The sequence below is a fragment of the Sipha flava genome, unplaced genomic scaffold, assembly GCF_003268045.1.
Source record: "Sipha flava isolate LNK unplaced genomic scaffold, YSA_version1 210_pilon_pilon, whole genome shotgun sequence".
Classification (NCBI taxonomy): domain Eukaryota; kingdom Metazoa; phylum Arthropoda; class Insecta; order Hemiptera; family Aphididae; genus Sipha; species Sipha flava.
The window spans coordinates 164,244-183,819 of record NW_020272822.1 but is presented as its reverse complement, the minus strand read 5'-3'; the positions used below and the strand labels follow the sequence as shown (position 1 = coordinate 183,819).

Here is a 19,576-nt window from a genome sequence, read left to right as displayed (position 1 = left end):
ATTATAATTAACAGTTTAACAACATTAGATAAAAAATTGTTATTTAGTAATACAATTTGTGCAAACTACATATACATTTTTTAACACTTTCGAATATACAGTGTGTCCCATGAGTATCCACGGGAAATCAATATATTTAAACATAATTTTTTTTTACAATACTTAGTTTGGCAATTCAAATTTTTTTTTAAAAAAAATTCAAAAATTCAAAAAAAAATTTTTTTATGCATTTAAGAATTTTCAATTTTTATGATAGCCATTTTCTTGAGCATATTTTTCAAATTACGTCAAAAGGGATTGACTTTATGAAAATAATTCTTGATAATTTTGAAAAACATAAACTAATGTGGGAATATCTTGTTGGATTTTGTACCGATGGCGCTTCTGTTATGCTCGGGTCACGTTCAGGTTTAGCTACATTGATAAAACAAAAAAATCCTACCACATTAACAGCGCAATGTAATATACATCGTCAAGCATTGGCGTCCAAAACATTACTAAAAAACTAAGCTTTTGCAATGAAAACATCCAAACAGTTAGTCAATGCTGTTAAAAATAGTGCAATAAATACACGAGTTTTTCAAAAATTATGAGCAAATATAGACGCTGAGCATTGAAACATTACCATTTTATATTGAAACAAGATGGCTTTCAAAAGGAAATATGTTGGCACGTTTATTAGAGCTTCGAGAGAAGTTGAAGGTTTTTTTAATAGATAAAGATATAAACTATTTACATGAGCAAATTTCTGAGCCAAAAATTTAAATGCAAATTGCATATCTTGAGGATATATTTACCCATTTAAGTTTAAATTTCCAACTGCGAGGTTCTGGTAATGTTAAACTTGAAGGTTCTGCAAGTATTTTCGTATTTGAAGATAAAGTTCGCGCTTTTGTCTGTAAAATAAATCTTCGGATTGACAAAACTCAATTAAAAAATTATTCTGCATTTCCTACACTACGAATTCTTATTGATGACGAACACTACAAATATTTTACAGAAGATATTTAAAATAATGTATTAGAACACTTACCAATCCTTAAAGAGGAATTTACCAGATACATTCCCGAATTTGGTGTAGGAAACACTGATGCTTTTAAGAAGTTAATTCATAATTTTTTCACTGTCAAAGTTAAGAACTTCAAGACGAAATGCAAGAAGAATTAATAGAGCTTCAGAACGACAGAAACTTGAAAAGTTCATTTGAATATAATACAAACTTAGAAGAGTTTTGGTGTAAAAATTTATGGGATATCCAAATATTCGGCAAACAGCATTGCGTTTCCTCGTGATTTCTTCAACACATATTTATGCGAGCAAGGATTTTCTTCACTATTAACTATAAAAAATAAACATCGAAATCGCCTCAATCTAAGTGCTGAAATGCGACTTGCACAATGGCATACCTGTGGGGGGCAACAGGGGCATTTGCCCCTCCCCCCGAGAAGTTTTTTGATAACATAATACAAATTAATTGTTCAGCATAAATAATATAAATTATAAATATTTTTAATTTTTACTAATTTTAATCGTGTTTGATATCAAAAGTTTTTGATATCACTTATCGAAAAATATCAATATTCGACCGAATTGGGATTAGGAGTGATGGTCACATATAGTCACTATTTTATAATGTGGTTATCATTGATATCAAGTGATCAACATGAGTTTTAAATATTCAGTAATAATTTATAATAAAGTTTCAAATTATATTATAACCATAAAAAATTGTGCAATTAATTTATGCCACTCCCAAAAATTTTTCACAAGTACGCCACTGGACTTGCACTGAGCAACAGCATCGTTCCAAGAATTCCACAACTGGTAAAAAAAGCGCGCCCTAAAAAGTCACATTCATTGAGTATATAAATTTATTCTATTTTTTGTCATTAGACAAGTTTTTTAATATAAGTTCGTAAAATGTAACATTTGAATTTGTACCACCACTTTTTATTAAATTACATTTTTAAATATATAAGTTAAAATATTTTTCCATAACATATACTTTATTTCTGATTTTATTTTATAAAAATTATATACTAAAAAAGTATAAAAAAATTAGTGATATAAGGAGGGAGGATTGAAATCAGTTATAACGGTGAAAAATTTATAAAAGTGGTCCGTGCTTAATGTTGAGTTGGAAACCACTGCTCTATAGTTACATTCATTTTATTCTTCATAAAATACCCGAATTCTATATCACATTTCTAAGATTTTATTCGTGTGATTTTTGATTTTCAATTTGTTTTAGTATGACGTCTAAAACCATTAAAAGAAGATGTTGTAAAAACAACTCAATTTTATTTTGTTATATATGTGGTGAATATGTTATAATAAAACAACGAAATAACATAACAAATTTTGTTAAAAATGTATACCACGAATATTTTGGTATTAATTTAGGAGATCAAGATAAATCTTGGGCACCCCATATTATTTGTCGATCCTGTGTTGAAGGTTTGCGAAATTGAAAACAAGGTAAGCATTTATCAATGCCTTTTGGAGTACCAATGGTTTGGCGAGAACCAAAAAATCATATTGACGATTGCTATTTTTGTATGATTAATATTTGTGGTTATAATAATAAAAATAAATCAAAACTAATTTACCCAAATTTAACTACTGCTTTATGACCATTACTAAATGGCCCTGAATTACCAGTATCTATACCGTCAGAAACTTTTGAAACTATTTAAACTAAGATACTTCTATAGATTCCGATGACAATCTTAGTAATAATGATGAAGACTTTCAACTTGACACCACAGATGCTCCACAACTTTTCAATAAATTTGAATTAAATGATTTAATACGTAATTTAGCTCTTACTAAAGAGGCAGCTGATATTTTGTGTTCGAGATTTAAAGGAAAAAAATTACTTGCAAAAGGTACTAATTTTTATTGGTACAGGAATCGTGAAATGGAATTCAAACAATTTTTTTCAGGATATGGATCACTTTATTTTGTAATAATATTTCTGCATTAATTAAATATTTAGGTAAATATATTGATGTGAACGAATGGAGGTGGTTTATAGATTCATCTAAAAGAAGTCTAAAAGGTGTTTTACTTCATAACGGGAACCAGTTGGCGTCTATACCCATTGCACATTCTGTAAATTTAAAATAAATCTATGAAAACTTGCATTTACTGTTAGAAAAAGTTCAATATCCACTACATAAGTGGATTGTTTGTGGTGAATTATAAGTTTTGGGAATGTTATTAGGTCAATAAGGTAGCTATACTAAGTTTCCATGTTTTTTATTCGAATGGGACAGCAGAAATCGCATGAAACATTGGACGGTGAAAAAAGCCAAAAAGACAGAACTTAGAACTGGGAACTAAAAATATAATACGTCAAAATTTAATTAAACCACAAAAAGTTGTATTACCTCCTTTGCACATAAAGGTTGGAATAATGAAGCAATTTTTAAAGGCCCTTGATAAAAATGGACATTGGTTCCAATATCAATGCAATAAATTTCCTATATTATCTAAAAAAAAGTTCAAAGACAGTATATTTTACGGGCCACAAATCAGAATACTAATGAAAGATACAGATTTTCAAAATAGTATTACCACCGTAGAAAAAAATTCATGGATTAGTTTTAAAAGCGTGGTGTCGACATTTTTAAGTAATACGAAAGATCCAGATAATAAATCGATCGTAGTCGATTTACTGAAAATTTTACAAGTATTGGGCTGTAATATGAGCATAAAATTGCATTTTTTAAATTCGCATATTGATTATTTTTCGGAAAATTTGGGTTCATTAAGTGAAGAACAAAGTGAACGTTTTCATCAAGACATTAAAGAGATGGAAAGACGATATCAAGGTCGATGAAATGTTAATATGATGGCCGATTACTGCTGGTGTTTAAAACGTAAAACCGATAAACAAAGCTACAAAAGAAAATCAAATAAATTTAGTAAATTTTTACAATCCTGCAAAAAAGAAGAACCGAAAATAAGTTACTTTAACAATTATTTTTTTTTTTAATACTTTAAAAGTAAGAATTAAAATAAACAAATTTTTTTTTAAATAAATATGCTTAATAATATTTTGAATTTAACTTAATTTTATAAATTTAACTAATTTTGAATTTTACTTTGGTTAAATTTATAGCAATTAAAATATTTCAAATCAAATAATAACGTATATTATTTATATGTAAATGTTATACTACCTTGTAAATCGTAATTGTAAAAAACTAGACGTGATAGAGACAAACTAATTTCAGATTTAAATTATGCGCATTAAGATCTATATGGATCAGGTATTATTAAACAAACAACAAAATAAAAATAAATATCTCGGAGAACTGTGTTATATGTATAATTTAATACACAGATATTAAAAAAATAACATATTCGATTATAATATAATATATTAATATGTAAACACTATTCATAATAAAAACTGAACACGTTTAAATTGAGTAAATTAAAAATTCACATGGTGCTTAAATTTTTGATTTTACTGGCAAAAACTTAATTTTTAGATCATTGTCAAGGTCCCAGTTATTTGTTTCATTACAGAATAATGTTTAACATTATTCATAATCTACATTTTTCAAACATATCTGAACTTGTTGCACCACTTCAGCGTTCATATTTTTGTTGATTACATCTTCAGAAATGTAATTTATTATTTTTCATAAATTACTAAATAAGATAAAATATTAAAGTGATTGTAAATTACTTTCCCGATTAAGTAGTTAAATAAATAAATGCTGAACGCATTGACAATCCTCTTAGTGGAATTTGTTTTTACCTTTACGCATGAAAAATGCAGAATAGAAGAATGAGTTTATATTTTTTCCAGTAAATTTAAACTGCCATTTTACTATGCATAATAATATATGAAAAAATTACTGGGCATTTAGTTTTCTTACCACGTGGAAGCAGAGCATTCCATAACATCTAATGTTCTAGGTCAGAGTGGTCCAACTTTCATAAAAAGGGAAAACACAAATGGGATTCCGAGATATTTTTATCACTTAAAATAAACACGATTTGGGTCCCGGTGTTATTCGATAATACTCAAATTGGGTCCGGAGTGTTATTTGATAATACTCGAATTGGGTCCACGGTAATATCTTTATTAAATAGTTAGGAGCTCTAAGTCTAATGGTTAATGACTATTAACCCGAATCAGAAGGTACCTGATTCTAATCTCTTATCGTAACTAAACATTTTTATATTTTTTTTATCGAAAAATCGGAACTTTAATTTTAAAAATGTTAGGACTTTGCTCGTTACGTCTACCGGCACCACTCACAAACTCGACTACCCCTAAATGCCACTTTTCGGGGGGATGGAGCTTCGCTCCAAGGGGATTTATAGTCTAAGCCTAACATAGCTTTTGTACAAACCTTGATACTGTTGCGGATGGAATTATGCTTTATATGTGAACCTAAAACCTCGCTGCGCAAGAAAATCATATATCTAGACCACAAATATAAGGTATTATGCCAGTGGCGTATACAGGAATTATTTTCACTATGGACCAATTTACCCCCACCATAGTTACAACTAGAAATATTTTAGGGAACGGGTGGTTTTAATTATGATATAAATTATACAAATATAGGAATTTAAATGCATTAATATATATTTATTATTAAATTAGATACATAATAAATTAAGCATTTTTCTACGGTAGGTAGTAAACGTTTTTTGCCTTAAAACACAATTAGCCATAACCAGGACTCGGGACTTATAGCACTTAAAATCATTAAAATCAGCGCTTAAAAAAGCGTTTAAAAACATCATTATAAGCACTAAAATAAGCATTTAAAAAATTTAAAATTAAACAAAAATATTTATTCAAAAACAAAAAAAAAAAAAAACTATAAAATTCTAACTAAAAAATCAAATAAAATAAAAATAAATCTTTACTTTCAAGACTTTAAGGATTTTATGGATTTTTCTGAAAAATAAAATGTAAACTGTTCTTTCTGTTTTTGATCATTCTAACGTTTGACACTCAGTTCTATTTTCAGCGTTGGAATATCTTTGTTAACCCTACAACGATGCTTCGGGCGGCGACGAACTACATGACAACGTAGATAAGAAGAATTATTTTTATTTTTAATTTTATCAAAAATGCCTTTGCAGGAAAAAACTATAAAAATATTAAAAAAAAACTGGTCAAATACGCAAAAATAATTAGAAAAACTGAAAATAAGCATTTTTTTTAAAAATTGCTGAAAAGAGCAAAAAAAGCACTTTAAAATTTCATAATTATATGTGTTATAACTTGATATACACTTCTATAGCACTCTACTACATTTTAAGTCAATCCATAAAAATAAGCAAATACTTTAATTTCCGAGCCCTGGTCATGTCTGATACTGTTTGAGTGTCCATATTTTTCGTTAGTCACAACTAATTATTTTATTATTCGTGTGTATTTTGTAATTCGTATATATTTTTAATATTTTCTATACACTTATCATATAATGACTTGTGATGGGGAAATACTAATAAGTTAAGTGACAATAAGACCATCCATTTATGATTTTGGAGACAAGGACCAAGTTTTTATTTAACGGATATATGTTATAATTTAACATATTTTGTTTTTTTTATGATTCTGTTCCAAATTTTGTTAAATACCACATGCAAATCGAACCAATTCATCAGATGACATGATGATAACTGATTTTTATTTTGTCTTATAGTGTATACTTTATAAAAACAAATTGTTTTTAGTTGACTAAAACGAAAATGACTGACACTGTCCAACGCTGTTTTGCTCTTTTGGTGTGCGATCGGCATAAAACAATCGACAAAACAATTCCTAGCAACCCATGATAAATTGATAACATACAACAATATAAATATAGAAGTAAACAGAAATCCAATTCTAAAAATAGAACGCGTTATCAACATACTATCACAGATTATATGAATATAATTCATAAAGTCTGTGGTACCACCTATGTAAACCACGGTCTAAGGTTGCTAAGATATCTAGGTATAGTCCGTAATGTAAGTACCATAGACAGCTTTATTTGTCGTGTCCTTTCATAGTTACTCGTATTTTGATTGGTCATTGTAATCATAATCCATGGTATCAGTCATTAACGTGAATTTTATACCTCAAAAACAACATACATGGCATAGGACAACATTAATAATAGTATGTACGGGCCATGGTTTATATAAATATATAATTTTATAATTTAGCAATATGCATAATAATGTTTTAATTGAATCTGAAATTTCACTGTGGGCCCGGGCCGCATATTAACATGTTGTACATGTTAATAATAATTGCTACATGACCGTTGTTCTCTGATTGAACGATTCAAATTTGCCGCAAATGAAACAAGTACCTATTATAATAATGATTGTAATTTTATCACAATGAGTTATTGTTTTTACCATTACAATTTACAAAATTAATCTGTATTTACCGAAGTCGTTCATTAACAAAGTAGTAACTGAACTAGAATGTTATAAATATGTTATTCGATCAAACATTAAAACTAAAGAAGACTAATTTGTAAGTATAATGACAAGTTAGTAGTGAATAGATCACCTCATAATATTGCCTTACTAAAAATATATTACATACATATTTTCATAATAATTTAAACTTAACCTAATTTATAAGATTATTGTAACTACTATTATTAAATTATAAAAATTGAGTGTTAAATCCAAAGGCTGACTTATATTAATTGTAAATTATATAGTACCTAATGTCCCAGAATTATATTTTATGAACATTTGTGAATATTTACCCCCCTACCCCGTACCTATATATGCCACTGTATTATACTATAGCCATTGATTATAAATATTATAATATAATATATAAAAATATTATAAAATCAATGCTAAAACTAAACAATAATTCACAAAGCTATCATTTTATAACACGTAATAACGTAGACACGGTAGATTATTAAATATAGAAATATGGCTAAAACCATAAATTGATAGGGTAAAATAAATAAGAAATACTATCTATGATAATAATACGTATTTATCACTACATTATGACTAACTTAAACTAGTGTAACTTTGGAACCGAGTCATACCACCAAATTATAGACATATATATGTATATTACTCTTTGTAATAGATATAATAAAAATAAAATAATAAATTCAAGTACTTTTTTAATTTATTTATTCAATACTTATGATGATCAGCTTGATGCAATATTACTGCAATACTAGTGCTTACAGAATAAATTATACAGATTTCCAAATAAAACATAACAATCTACAAATTTAATCATTAATTTATAATATATAAATGTGTTTCTATAAGTTTATTGGAAAACCAGAGTAAAATATTTAATTGAAAACTATGAAATATTCTTTACTTAATGAGCAGCATCAATTTTTTTTTGTTCTTCAATTTTTGCATTTTCTTCCTCTGGTTCATCAAATACGTAATCAATATCTTGATGAGGCCAGAATGATGGTTTGTTTTCCAAATCTAATGTTAACTCGGGTTCAATGTAAGCAGCATCTTCATATGTCATTTGACTGTATGGCAGCATTTTACTAATTACTTCAACCCTATTTTCTGCTTGTTTAATTATTTTCTCCGATTCAATTTTAAACTGTTCAATGCCTTTTACCTATGAATAATAAAAAAATATATATTTAAAAAGATACTTATGTATTATACAACTTGGAGGCCAGTAATAAAAACAATTACAATTTCCTTTTCATGATTATCAATAGCCACAGTATATTTGTCTTCAGGGTATGGGATTTTAACTGCCCCATACAATTTTTCAAAGTTTTCAACTAGACCGGGTAGAGCAACTTTACTTTTGTACAGCGCCCAATCGATTTTTAGAGGTTCAGCTGGTAAAGTCAACATTCTAAAACCATACACCGAACATTAAGCATCATTCTACATTATAATTTTTACATTCATTGAGTTACAATATTCAAGTATAATAGTTAAAGGGCGTGTGGCCTTTAAATGACCTCAACATACTTGCGAAGGTATACATCAGACTTGGACTTGAAGGCCAAATAAGACGCTCTTTCGGTTTCTGGTATACGTTCAGCAATCGCGGCCCAGTTTACGCTGGATTGAGCAATACGTTTGCCTGACATTTTGAGATGAAAATCGAACGTAAGAATTGAAATACAAATGCACAAAAAAAGTCAAAGAGAAGACAGTGTGATTATGCGTAAAAATTGTATGGTGTTATCAAAGCAGCTGAACTGACGACAATTAATAGTCAGGTTGAACACTTTGCAAAAATAAAATATATAACTCATTTATTATCAAGGAGCTGGTACAGTTCTCCCGATTTTGATAACAACGAGTTATCACCAAAATCGAATTTCGGGAGATCGGTTATGCCAGCCTTAGAAAAATTAATTTCCCGTATTATATTAATAATTAAAAAAAGTTTTTTTTTACCTAGCCGACGTAACCAACATAAAATTACAAAATCCTTTTATAAAAAATAAAATATAAAAACCTAACTATCGCTTATCAATTATAACTACAGATTATCAATGCTAACTTTGCAAATTAACAGATTTGTGATATCGTCACTGCTACTGCTACTCATTGGATCACTGTGAAAAGTAGCAACGACTGATACTTTTTAACATCACTACTATGAGGCAACCTCTATTATCTATAAACCTTGTACTTACTGTATATCTTAAACTGTGATTGTAACACATCGAGATGGATAAAAAATACAATTTGTTTATCTATCTTGGTTGTAACATTAACTTAAACGTTGTAGTAAAACCATTATTATGTGTATTTTATATTTTCCTCACATATTGACAAATAAAACAACTATCGAGTTAAATTATATGATTACGATTTGATTATTTCATTTGATGATTTCCACCGCAAAAAATTATCACGAATAAAAAGTTTTTTATCCGTGAAAATTATGGAATGATTTCAATAATCATTAAATTACTACATAATCGAGATATATATAAATATCAGGGTTGAAACATATATACGATATAATATAAAACACGTATTATACGTATGTATAAAACAAGTAGTTTTATGTTTTATACTGTATATAACTAAAATCTCTTATTTCTCGTAAACAAAATTACATTTATAATTTAAACACAATAAAACTAGGAAATATAAATTATAGATAAACAGTTGTATTATCAATATGCGTATCTCACACACAATCAATTTCTTAAATATGAATTCATTAGGGAGGGGAAGGCAATCGCCCCTTCGCCCATGCTTACATGTTACATTATATTTTATTGTGTGTAGCCAATAGCTGTATACATAAATATTAAAAAATAATAGGTTTTAGTATCAGTTATTAAACACGTTTTGAATACTTAAAATATTTTAACTATTGTGTATTTTAAATACTATCTTATGGAAGAAAAGTATGAATTAAATTTAAAAAAGTATTACTTTTTGCTTATGTCCTAAATCAAAATTTTGTTTTATCTTTATTTATGCATATGACACTCGGCATGAAAAATTACATGAACATATTTATCGCCTATTGTATGAAAATATTAACATAATTTTATTCTTATTTTATAATAATTATTTATTAAGTTATGATAATAATAGAAGATAATTTTTTTTTTTTAACAATTTGTATGCAAAAAAAATTGAAATGTTTTATTCTTAAATCCTAAAAAATAAATGTATATAATATTAAGCAATTTCAACTTAAAAACATGAAAAATTAAAAATTAAAAGTAAACTACAATTATAAAATATATATGAATTAGGAAGCTGATGTTGTAGGCGTAGGACTTACAGGAGGTGAAGGGCTATCAATTTCAATAACTACTCCTTGCTCTGAACTGGTAACAGCTTGTTGTGGCTGTACTTGAAACTGTGGTTTTAAATCTACAACAGCAGCTGACTGTGCAGCATCAGCGGCCTGAGCCTCGTTTTCCTGTTTTTCTTTTTCATTATGTGGTTCCTCATCATCACTTAATGTTAAGTCAACAAAAGATGATTTCAAGTTTTCTGGCTCTTTAGAGCTTTCTGGTTTAGTTTCTTTTTTTAGTTCAACAGTTTCTTCATCACTATCATCTATATTAACTGAGTCTATAGGGGCTTCTTTAACTTCAGGAGACATTTCTGTATCTTTTTTCTCTTCATATATTCTCCATGTACCATCAGCTAATATTTCAATTTCTTTACTACTCTCAGAAAGATTAGGATTTGTAACCACTTCCAAAAAATAATTTTCAATTTGAATGTCATCATACACACAAGATTTATTACAAGTTGGGCATAACCATGTTGGTTTTTTTTCATTCATTAAAATATATATACTCGCGTCAAAGCATTGTAAATGATCACAATTAACAGATTTTGCAGGCATCTTCATTCTCATCTTTCCCAAGGGACACAACAGAGAAAAACGATAAGATGTAGTAGCTAAATCAGGATCAACATCAGCCAACTTTTTGATAATATAGTCTTTTGTTTCCTTAGAACTTCTGGCCCCTTTCTCTATAAGTCTCTCCAACAAAACTTCTGAACTCAATTTTTTTACAAAGTTCAATCCAAAAACATAATTCTTCCCATCTGGAGTCCAATTTACGACAATTGTATTAGCAATACTTGGATTAAGTTTGAGACCATGAGAAATACTGATAGGTCTTGGTGATCGTCTAGCTTCAGTTCCTGGTCGAACATTAGGAGCAGATGGTGGTAACTGACAAGCTTTATTATTTATTCGAATGTGAAGTCCAAGAGGCAAAAAATCAGTTATTTCAGTAGCTCCTGGCTCAAGAAGACAGATTCGAATTTGTACTAAATAAATATATTCAACTTTTGATAGATTTGAAACATCACGATTCATTCCAATTAGAGTTGCTTGCTCAGGAGACAAGATAAATTTGAATACTGCTTCTCTCATACCTGCAAATAAAGTCAACATAAAATAACTCATGATTTCAACATGCTTATATAATAATGTTATACAATTTTACCTCTTGTTACATTTTGCAATGAACATCTCTCTTGGCCAATTAGAATGGTTGGCTTAATTATTTCCCCAATTATTTCATAAAATGGTAATTTCTTTAACTTGATATTGGCTAGAGATTGAACGGGTGGTGGTCCACCCAAAGAATTATTGTTCCCAGGATTTAATGCATTCAAATCAAATCCCATTGGATCTGCTGTAGCTACATGCATTGACTGATTTATTGGTGCTTGACTTATTATTCTACGAGGAGCATTTTGCTGATAACCGTACGGGTAATTATTGTTTCCATACATGCTTCTTTGAACTTGGGGCATAGCTTGGGGTAAACCAGCTCGCGCCATATGTATTGTTGATTGGTTATACTGTGGAGGAGGTGGAAAAAATCTTTGTTGATTATCCTGCACACCCATATTCATCATATTAGCTCGTTGCATTGCATTTTGCATTATATTAGAATTTGGTACATCAATTTGCATAGAACGATAAATCTCAGAAATTTTTGCTAAATATGCTTGAAAATTAAAGGTCAATGGTCTATTCCGTAATAAATCAAGTGCACGATCTTTCAACTCAGCTTTTCGTCCAGCTTTATTACGACCAAATGCACCTAATAAGTTTTGTAAATCATTAGTCCGAAAACAGGCCAGCATTTGTCTATATGTTTCTTCGTTGTAATTGATATTCATTGTAGAAATCTTCTAAAAATAATAAAATTATTTAGTATTATTCTGATTTAAATGTACAGTCAAATTTGCTAAAAACAATCTAGAGACCTAGAAAATCAGATTATTACAATTAAACTTTTTGATATCCAACCAAATACTTTGCTAAAATTGAAAGAAATCCTAATAAGTGGATTGGACTGTATTTTATAAAATGTTTAAATTCAACTTCACAAGGTTCATTTTTATTATCAATAAACAGTTTTAAAAAAATTGAACAAATTAATGAATCACGCAAGATTAAAAAACACATACATTCTAGGCAGGTTTTCATTTTTTATGATTCATCTAAATAATTTACAATAGAAAAATTGTTTGAACGTCTAAATAAAAAAAAATAATAAATTAACTTTGTCGGTATTACAAAAAAAGTTTAACTAGTTGCATATCCTTCTACCACTTGTTTTGACTTAAATTTTTATCACATAATTAATACAACAAAAACTTACATTTATTCTTGTACTTTAATTTGAATGTGAATAATCAACTTTACTAAATTGTATTTATTTGTATTTGATCTTAAATTTATGAAACATCCAACAATTCATTAATGGTTGGAGGATAACCAACAACTTTAAAACTGGTTACAGTACATGTTGTATATTCATATTTTAGTACATAATATATAATTTTTTCATTTTAAAAGAAGAAATAAATACCTGGGAAGGATTTTCTTTATAAATTGCAGTACACAGCAAATTCAAAACAACACACCATACGTAATATATTCTCTCTGAATATCAATTAATATCAATGAATTTTAATAAATATGTGACAGTTGTAATAAACTGTTCTGAGGGTAATAGATTCAATACACAATAACGGTTGATCATGTCCACAAATCACTTTCAAAACCAGGTGCCATCACTAAGAATATGACCAAACATAATTGGATGGTGATAATAATAACAAGCCGACCACTATAGATAAAGTGATATCAAGTATCCATCATTATTATTTACCACGGACCACGGACTAAGATATCTTAGTCCGTGTTATTTACCTTCGGTTAGAAATTACAGTGTGAAAAACATAACATAAAATAATAATATTATTTTTAAATTTTATACTTCTCGACACGGACTAAGATAATTATCTCAATTCGTGCTTCTCGAGTTCTTGTTTACTAAATTATTTGAAATTACAAATCACAATAATCCATTATTTTCCTTATTATTAATACGAAATTTAAATCCCATGACAGGCAATGTTAAAATTAATTGAAATATAAATCAAAATATCCTTTTCTGAATAACATGAATTTTATTGTAATTTTTTTTTTTTGCAATAAACTAAAACACTAATTTTTACGCATGGATTAATTATTTTATGTAAAATCTTTTTTGATAAAAGAAAAAAAAATTATACCGATTAATTTAATTATTTATAGGTATTTAATAATACATGAAATAAATATATAAGGAAAAATACTTTATATACCCTATTATCAGAGCCGCAACTAGAATGAGGCGAGAAAGTCACTTGCTTTGGGCGTCTGAAGCCAAAGGGCTCAAAAATATTAAATGTTTAACTTAAGAAAAAGTATTAATTATTGTATAGTATTGTATAATTGACAATATTATAATTAAATGTATTGGATTACTACGCACCGATCCATAAACGCAATAATATATTTTCAATATAAAAGATATTTCTTCATTATTTAATCCATTATAACTTTACAATTATTGAATTATTTTAGTATTTATTATTATTATTATAGTTTTATATTATTTTCAGATTTTTCCGAATCGAATTATACCCTACAATCTAGGGGACGCATTACTTTAGTTCTACCTCAAGATAAAAAATGGCTTGGTACGGCTTTGCTTATTATACTTTTCATATCTTTTCATATACTCACACAAAGGATAGTTTGTAGGATTCCTAGTAGTGATCAAAGCGGTGGTAAATATTTTTTGAAAGAAATTCAAAGACAGTGCACACTGTTTGCAACTGTACCTATACTTCGAAATGATGGGTTTGAATTATACCAATGGTGTGTCTCATAAGCTTCAAGACTATTCCAGTAATGCGACCAGTTGCGAACTGTGCAAGTACAACTTGTTTAACATTATTATATAGAGAGTTTTGAATGTTTCAAACGTTATTTGTTAGTTCAATTGAAAGTTAGATTGAAGAAATCATGTAGAAAACATTAAATGCAATACTTTATCTTAGTCATATTTTTACGGTTAGCTATGGAGTTCGATGCAATTTCAATAATAAGAAATGGATGTTTTTCCGGGGGCACATTAAATTGTTTTCAAAAGTGTATAATTATACATTTTTCATGCCTTTTCAAATTGCCACGATACAGTAATCAACGGAGAATTTCAAGGTAAGTAAACTTTCATGAATTAGACGTAATTTCCTATAAAACTTATTCTTATAACGTTCTTTGTTCAACCAAAACTATTCTTTCCATTATGAGGACTAATAATATAAGTAATTTTACTCGAAAACGCATATTACTCATAAAGTCATTATATTTTTACCCAGTTGTCAACAAACAGTTCTATATAAACAGCATTTGAATAAATTTGATCCGTTGTTAATTACCAAAGTAACTTCTTCGTCACACATTTTTAAGTTTTAAATCTGTTGAAGCTGTATAAATAAAGAATTTCAATTAAATATTATATTTATAATAATACGTACTTGGAAAATATAACTATACTAGAGTAAATACTTATTTTAAACAACAAATTTTGTTAAAAACAAATGAAAACTACAAATGATGACTAATAACCAGTTATATATTATGTTCACAAAGAAAAATTAAATTTAAAACTAAAGGCAATAAATATTTTCAGCTAAAATAACTATAAAAACTAGTAAGCATCTAAAAAATCACTGACAGTTTGTACAACTCATCGGTCATAGCAATCCACGGACACGAAATTTAATGAAGATGGTATAATACTGTAGATATGGTAGTACCGTAGATACCGATGGTATGGTGCCGTAGAAGTGCCATACTTGGGACAAGTAATGGGCGTTTACATGATAAATCAACTACATCGCAAACGGACGTGCTGCAGTGGTACCACTCATGCAATAACACTCATACAATTCTGCCTCAAATAACACAACTCGACATTTTAAGTTGAATTAAAACATAAAATGATTAATAAAAGGATAATTTTCAGTTATCTTATGGCTTGTAAATTATTAAATTTGTAAGAAAGTGACAAAACTTAAAATTGTTCTCAAAAAAACAGAAATTTTAAATTATAGAGTAATAAATAATAATTGACAATGTAACAACATTGACAATGTACTCAACAGCCCAGCCATAAATTAAATATATAATAGTCAATATTAATAAATGCATAATTTAAGAAATATTAATTACATTCATGATTGCTTAATAATTTATAACTAAATATTATTTTTACATAACTATAATAAAATTATTCATAAAAAATTGTTTATACTAACCGGCATTTTCTAATTAAGTAAAGAGCACAACACCAAATTGTATACAAAAAAATAAATATTTTGAAACTTACACACTTTGTCAATAGTCAACTAATAATTCACATGGAAATCACAAAAACAGCAACTAGAGGCCAGGATAACCTAACTCTTAAGGAATGTGAAAGGTCAGAACCTAAACAATGCAACCCCCACTCGTAAGGCATGAGCAGGTAGTTAGTATGAATTTCAATGTTGGCGCCCGGTAGGAATCAGGACATTTTTTTTTGTCATCTTCCAAACGAAATTTCATACCTGCACTGCGGTCACACTGATTTAAGATAATATTCATAGTTTTTGTTTACGAGCCGAATGAGCTATCTGTTTTCAAATAGTCTGTTAATGTACTAAAAGAGCAAAAAAATATAATTTAGCGCTAACAATTACAATTGTGTATACAACTGGTTATAAACCAAGGTTAAGATTTTCTATTTTTAAATTTATGTATATGGTATTTACAATTGAAAACAATAATTTGAGGATTACAGTAAACCGACAGCACTCTATGCGAGCCACGTAATTTTCAAATATGTATATAAGCCCAGAGCAATGGCGGCGTGACGGCAGATTTTTGAGTTCCTGGACTTAAGTTAGTGGGTGGGTATTGACCATTGGGTATCGAGTGGTATGTAGCATGTAGAACGAATAGTGGGAGGAGCTCTTTTTACAAACTACCCTTACATTTCTGTTTAGGTGGTTGGGTGGGTGTACAAAATCCTAACAGGACTCATGAAATAAAATATTTCGTGCCACCACTGGCCCAGAGTACTTTATAGCAGTGCTATCAGTGTTACGAAAAAAAAATTGTATGAGAAATTATAGAATTTTAACCGGGCATCACTGACGTAATATTAAAATATTTTAATACAATAATTATAGTAATAAGTATTGTACAATAATTTCATTTCTCGTATGTGGTAACTTGCACGTATGACGTGGCTCTAGACCGGTAAATTCAGAAGTGGACCATTTGGTTTTATTTAATCTGTGATCGTATTGTTAATTTATACTGTACACTTTAGATTGATTTTATTTTATTAAAATTCTTATTTTTATAAATTCCAATATTAATGGTTTTAAATTGTCAAAAGCTTCAATTTTAAGGTATAAAAATAAAATGTTTAAATTATGATAAGGAATGATATGATTACATATTGTGATTTAGTGATTGATTACATGTTAGATCGATTAAATAAGTAATAAATATTATTTAATTAAAATCAATATCTTTAATTGTGCTAATTTATTACCAGATAGTAATATTAGAGACTATATGAAAACAGATGGTTCACTCTACCGAAATCAATGACAAAAAAAGCCTTTTTGATTGGGTGCAACCAAATCAATATAGTTACATGAGTTCATCTAAATTATTGATGTTCGGCATATAGCCTAAACAGTGATTTACGTTATGTTAATTTTTTGACTAACTTCTAAGCAAATAAATTTTTTGTTTGATTCAAAAAGAAAAAAAAATGTAAATTGAGTGTTTAAGTTTTGATGTTCGCATACACATACGAGACAATTTGTACGATTGGCTGTACGTTTGGACATTTACAAAAAATTTAATTGCTTATGAATTATGAATAGCATGAAAGACAGCAGCCGTTGTTTATTTTTTTAATTTCAGCGCTAATGCTCAGCCGCCGCCGTCGGTCGTGATCATAACCAAATTATGATCATAATTAGGGACCGAATTTATATGCAAATGCATATATGTATTAGAATAAGCTTTTTGAAATCTGATGAGCATTGTCCCCGATTTAGATCTTTCTTATTAAAATAACACTAATTTAATTTTGCATGTTTTGCATATTTCAACGTTTTTACCTATTAAATGCATATTCAATGCATATTTGTAGTTTTATAGTGCATATTATTATTAATAGCACATATATTCGTTTTCGTCGTATTTTCACGTTCAAAGCCACATAATATCGATAAAATTGCGACCGGTCGTTATTTTCAAAAATAAGATTACTTACTCATATCTCATATTATAGTTATATACACAACATATATATATATATATATATATATGTATAAAAATAATATATAATTCAAGTGTCGACTTGACGAAAAAATATTTTTAAAGCTTTTTTACACTTTTTTTAATACCGTATTAATTAATACTTATTTTTACATTTATAATACATTTCACATATTTGTACATAATTTTAAACAACATTTTAAGTGAATATTTAAGTACATATTTAAAAATAAATATATATTTTTTAGCATATTACAGCATTTTTAAAAACATATTTTGAGGATTGTTTGTGTATATAAATCCAGTCCCTAGTCATAATATAAAGGAGACTATTACGTCTGGTGGTGAGTCTTATCCTCCGAAAAAATTTTTATTTTTAATTCAGATTAAGTAATTTTTAATAATTATTAATTAAAATAAGTATAGTATATTTATACGTACATTGTGGTAGTCACAATCAATTGATAAACCAGTATATTTGTTGGATAACGATTATAAAACTCATTGTGGCTCCTTTCAACTTATGGCCGGGAGCTATAGCTAATGATGGATCACTGGCTAAGCCGAAGGGAAGGTAAATATTGTTGGGTAAATACCGGGTATTTACCCATATTTTATATGCGGTTCTCTAATCGACTGTGAATAAACCATAGAGGAATATTACTCTATGGAATAGACAGATTCATGATAGAGTGGTGTCATAAATTAAGATAGTTCTATCTTAATTCATGAGTGGTGTCTACATGGTGATACATTTTTTTTTGCATATTTTTTTTTTTTTTTTTTTTTAATGAAAAAAAAAGGACCCTCGGCAGCATGGGCCATTGGGTTTACATATATTTATTACATTACATATATTTTTTACATATATCTTACATTATATTTTATTATATTTTGGTGTACAGATTGGAGATTGTGATGAATTGGATGATGTTGGCAATGGATTGAGGGTGGTTGTTGAGTATTTCCGCTAGTGATTCTGGTAATTTGATATTTTTTCGAGTGTTGTGGTATATTCGGCATTCTGTGAGTATGTGTTTTATAGTGACTTGAACACCGCAGGCTGTGCATATTGGAGGCTCTTCTTTGGCCATCAGGAAACTGTGGGATATATGGGTGTGTCCGATCCTGAGTCTAGTCAGGATGACTTCGAATTTTCTGTGTATTTCGAGGGGAAATGTCCAGTTGTCTATATTGTGTTTGATTTGATTTAATTTAGTGGAGTAGGATGACCATTTCTGTTGCCATTTTAGTTGGCATTTATTTGTTATGAGTTTTTGTATGTCTCTGGAGGAGATGATTTGTCTGCATGATGATAGTGTAGATGTGATAGCGGTTTTGGCTGCGAGATCAGCGTGCTCATTTTCTATGATGTTGGAGTGTCCGGGGATCCAGAAGAGTTTTATTTTGTAATTATAGGTATTTCGAAGCGTG

At 28.5% G+C, this 19,576-nt stretch overlaps 2 protein-coding genes across 3 annotated transcripts; both read right to left on the bottom strand.

Moving 5' to 3' along the window:
* Window positions 1–8,242: 8,242 nt before the first annotated feature.
* Window positions 8,243–9,193, bottom strand: LOC112682757 (ATP synthase subunit d, mitochondrial-like). Its single transcript, XM_025553470.1, has 3 exons — window positions 8,974–9,193; window positions 8,686–8,854; window positions 8,243–8,605 (listed from the first exon to the last, which is right to left on the bottom strand). The coding sequence occupies exons 1-3, from the start codon at window positions 9,093–9,095 to the stop codon at window positions 8,345–8,347; spliced, it is 552 nt and encodes a 183-aa protein (XP_025409255.1). The 5' UTR covers window positions 9,096–9,193; the 3' UTR covers window positions 8,243–8,344.
* Window positions 9,194–10,656: 1,463 nt separating this feature from the next.
* Window positions 10,657–13,588, bottom strand: LOC112682771 (E3 SUMO-protein ligase PIAS1-like). Of its 2 annotated transcripts, none has more exons than XM_025553497.1 (3): window positions 13,332–13,588; window positions 11,952–12,645; window positions 10,657–11,880 (listed from the first exon to the last, which is right to left on the bottom strand). In XM_025553497.1, exons 2-3 carry the CDS (start codon window positions 12,634–12,636, stop codon window positions 10,730–10,732), a joined length of 1,836 nt encoding a protein of 611 aa, XP_025409282.1. In that variant the 5' UTR covers window positions 12,637–12,645; window positions 13,332–13,588; the 3' UTR covers window positions 10,657–10,729. The 2 variants fall into 2 exon arrangements, with proteins under 2 accessions (XP_025409282.1, XP_025409281.1); XM_025553496.1 differs by having other exon boundaries at window positions 11,952–12,648; window positions 13,332–13,587.
* Window positions 13,589–19,576: the final 5,988 nt, after the last annotated feature.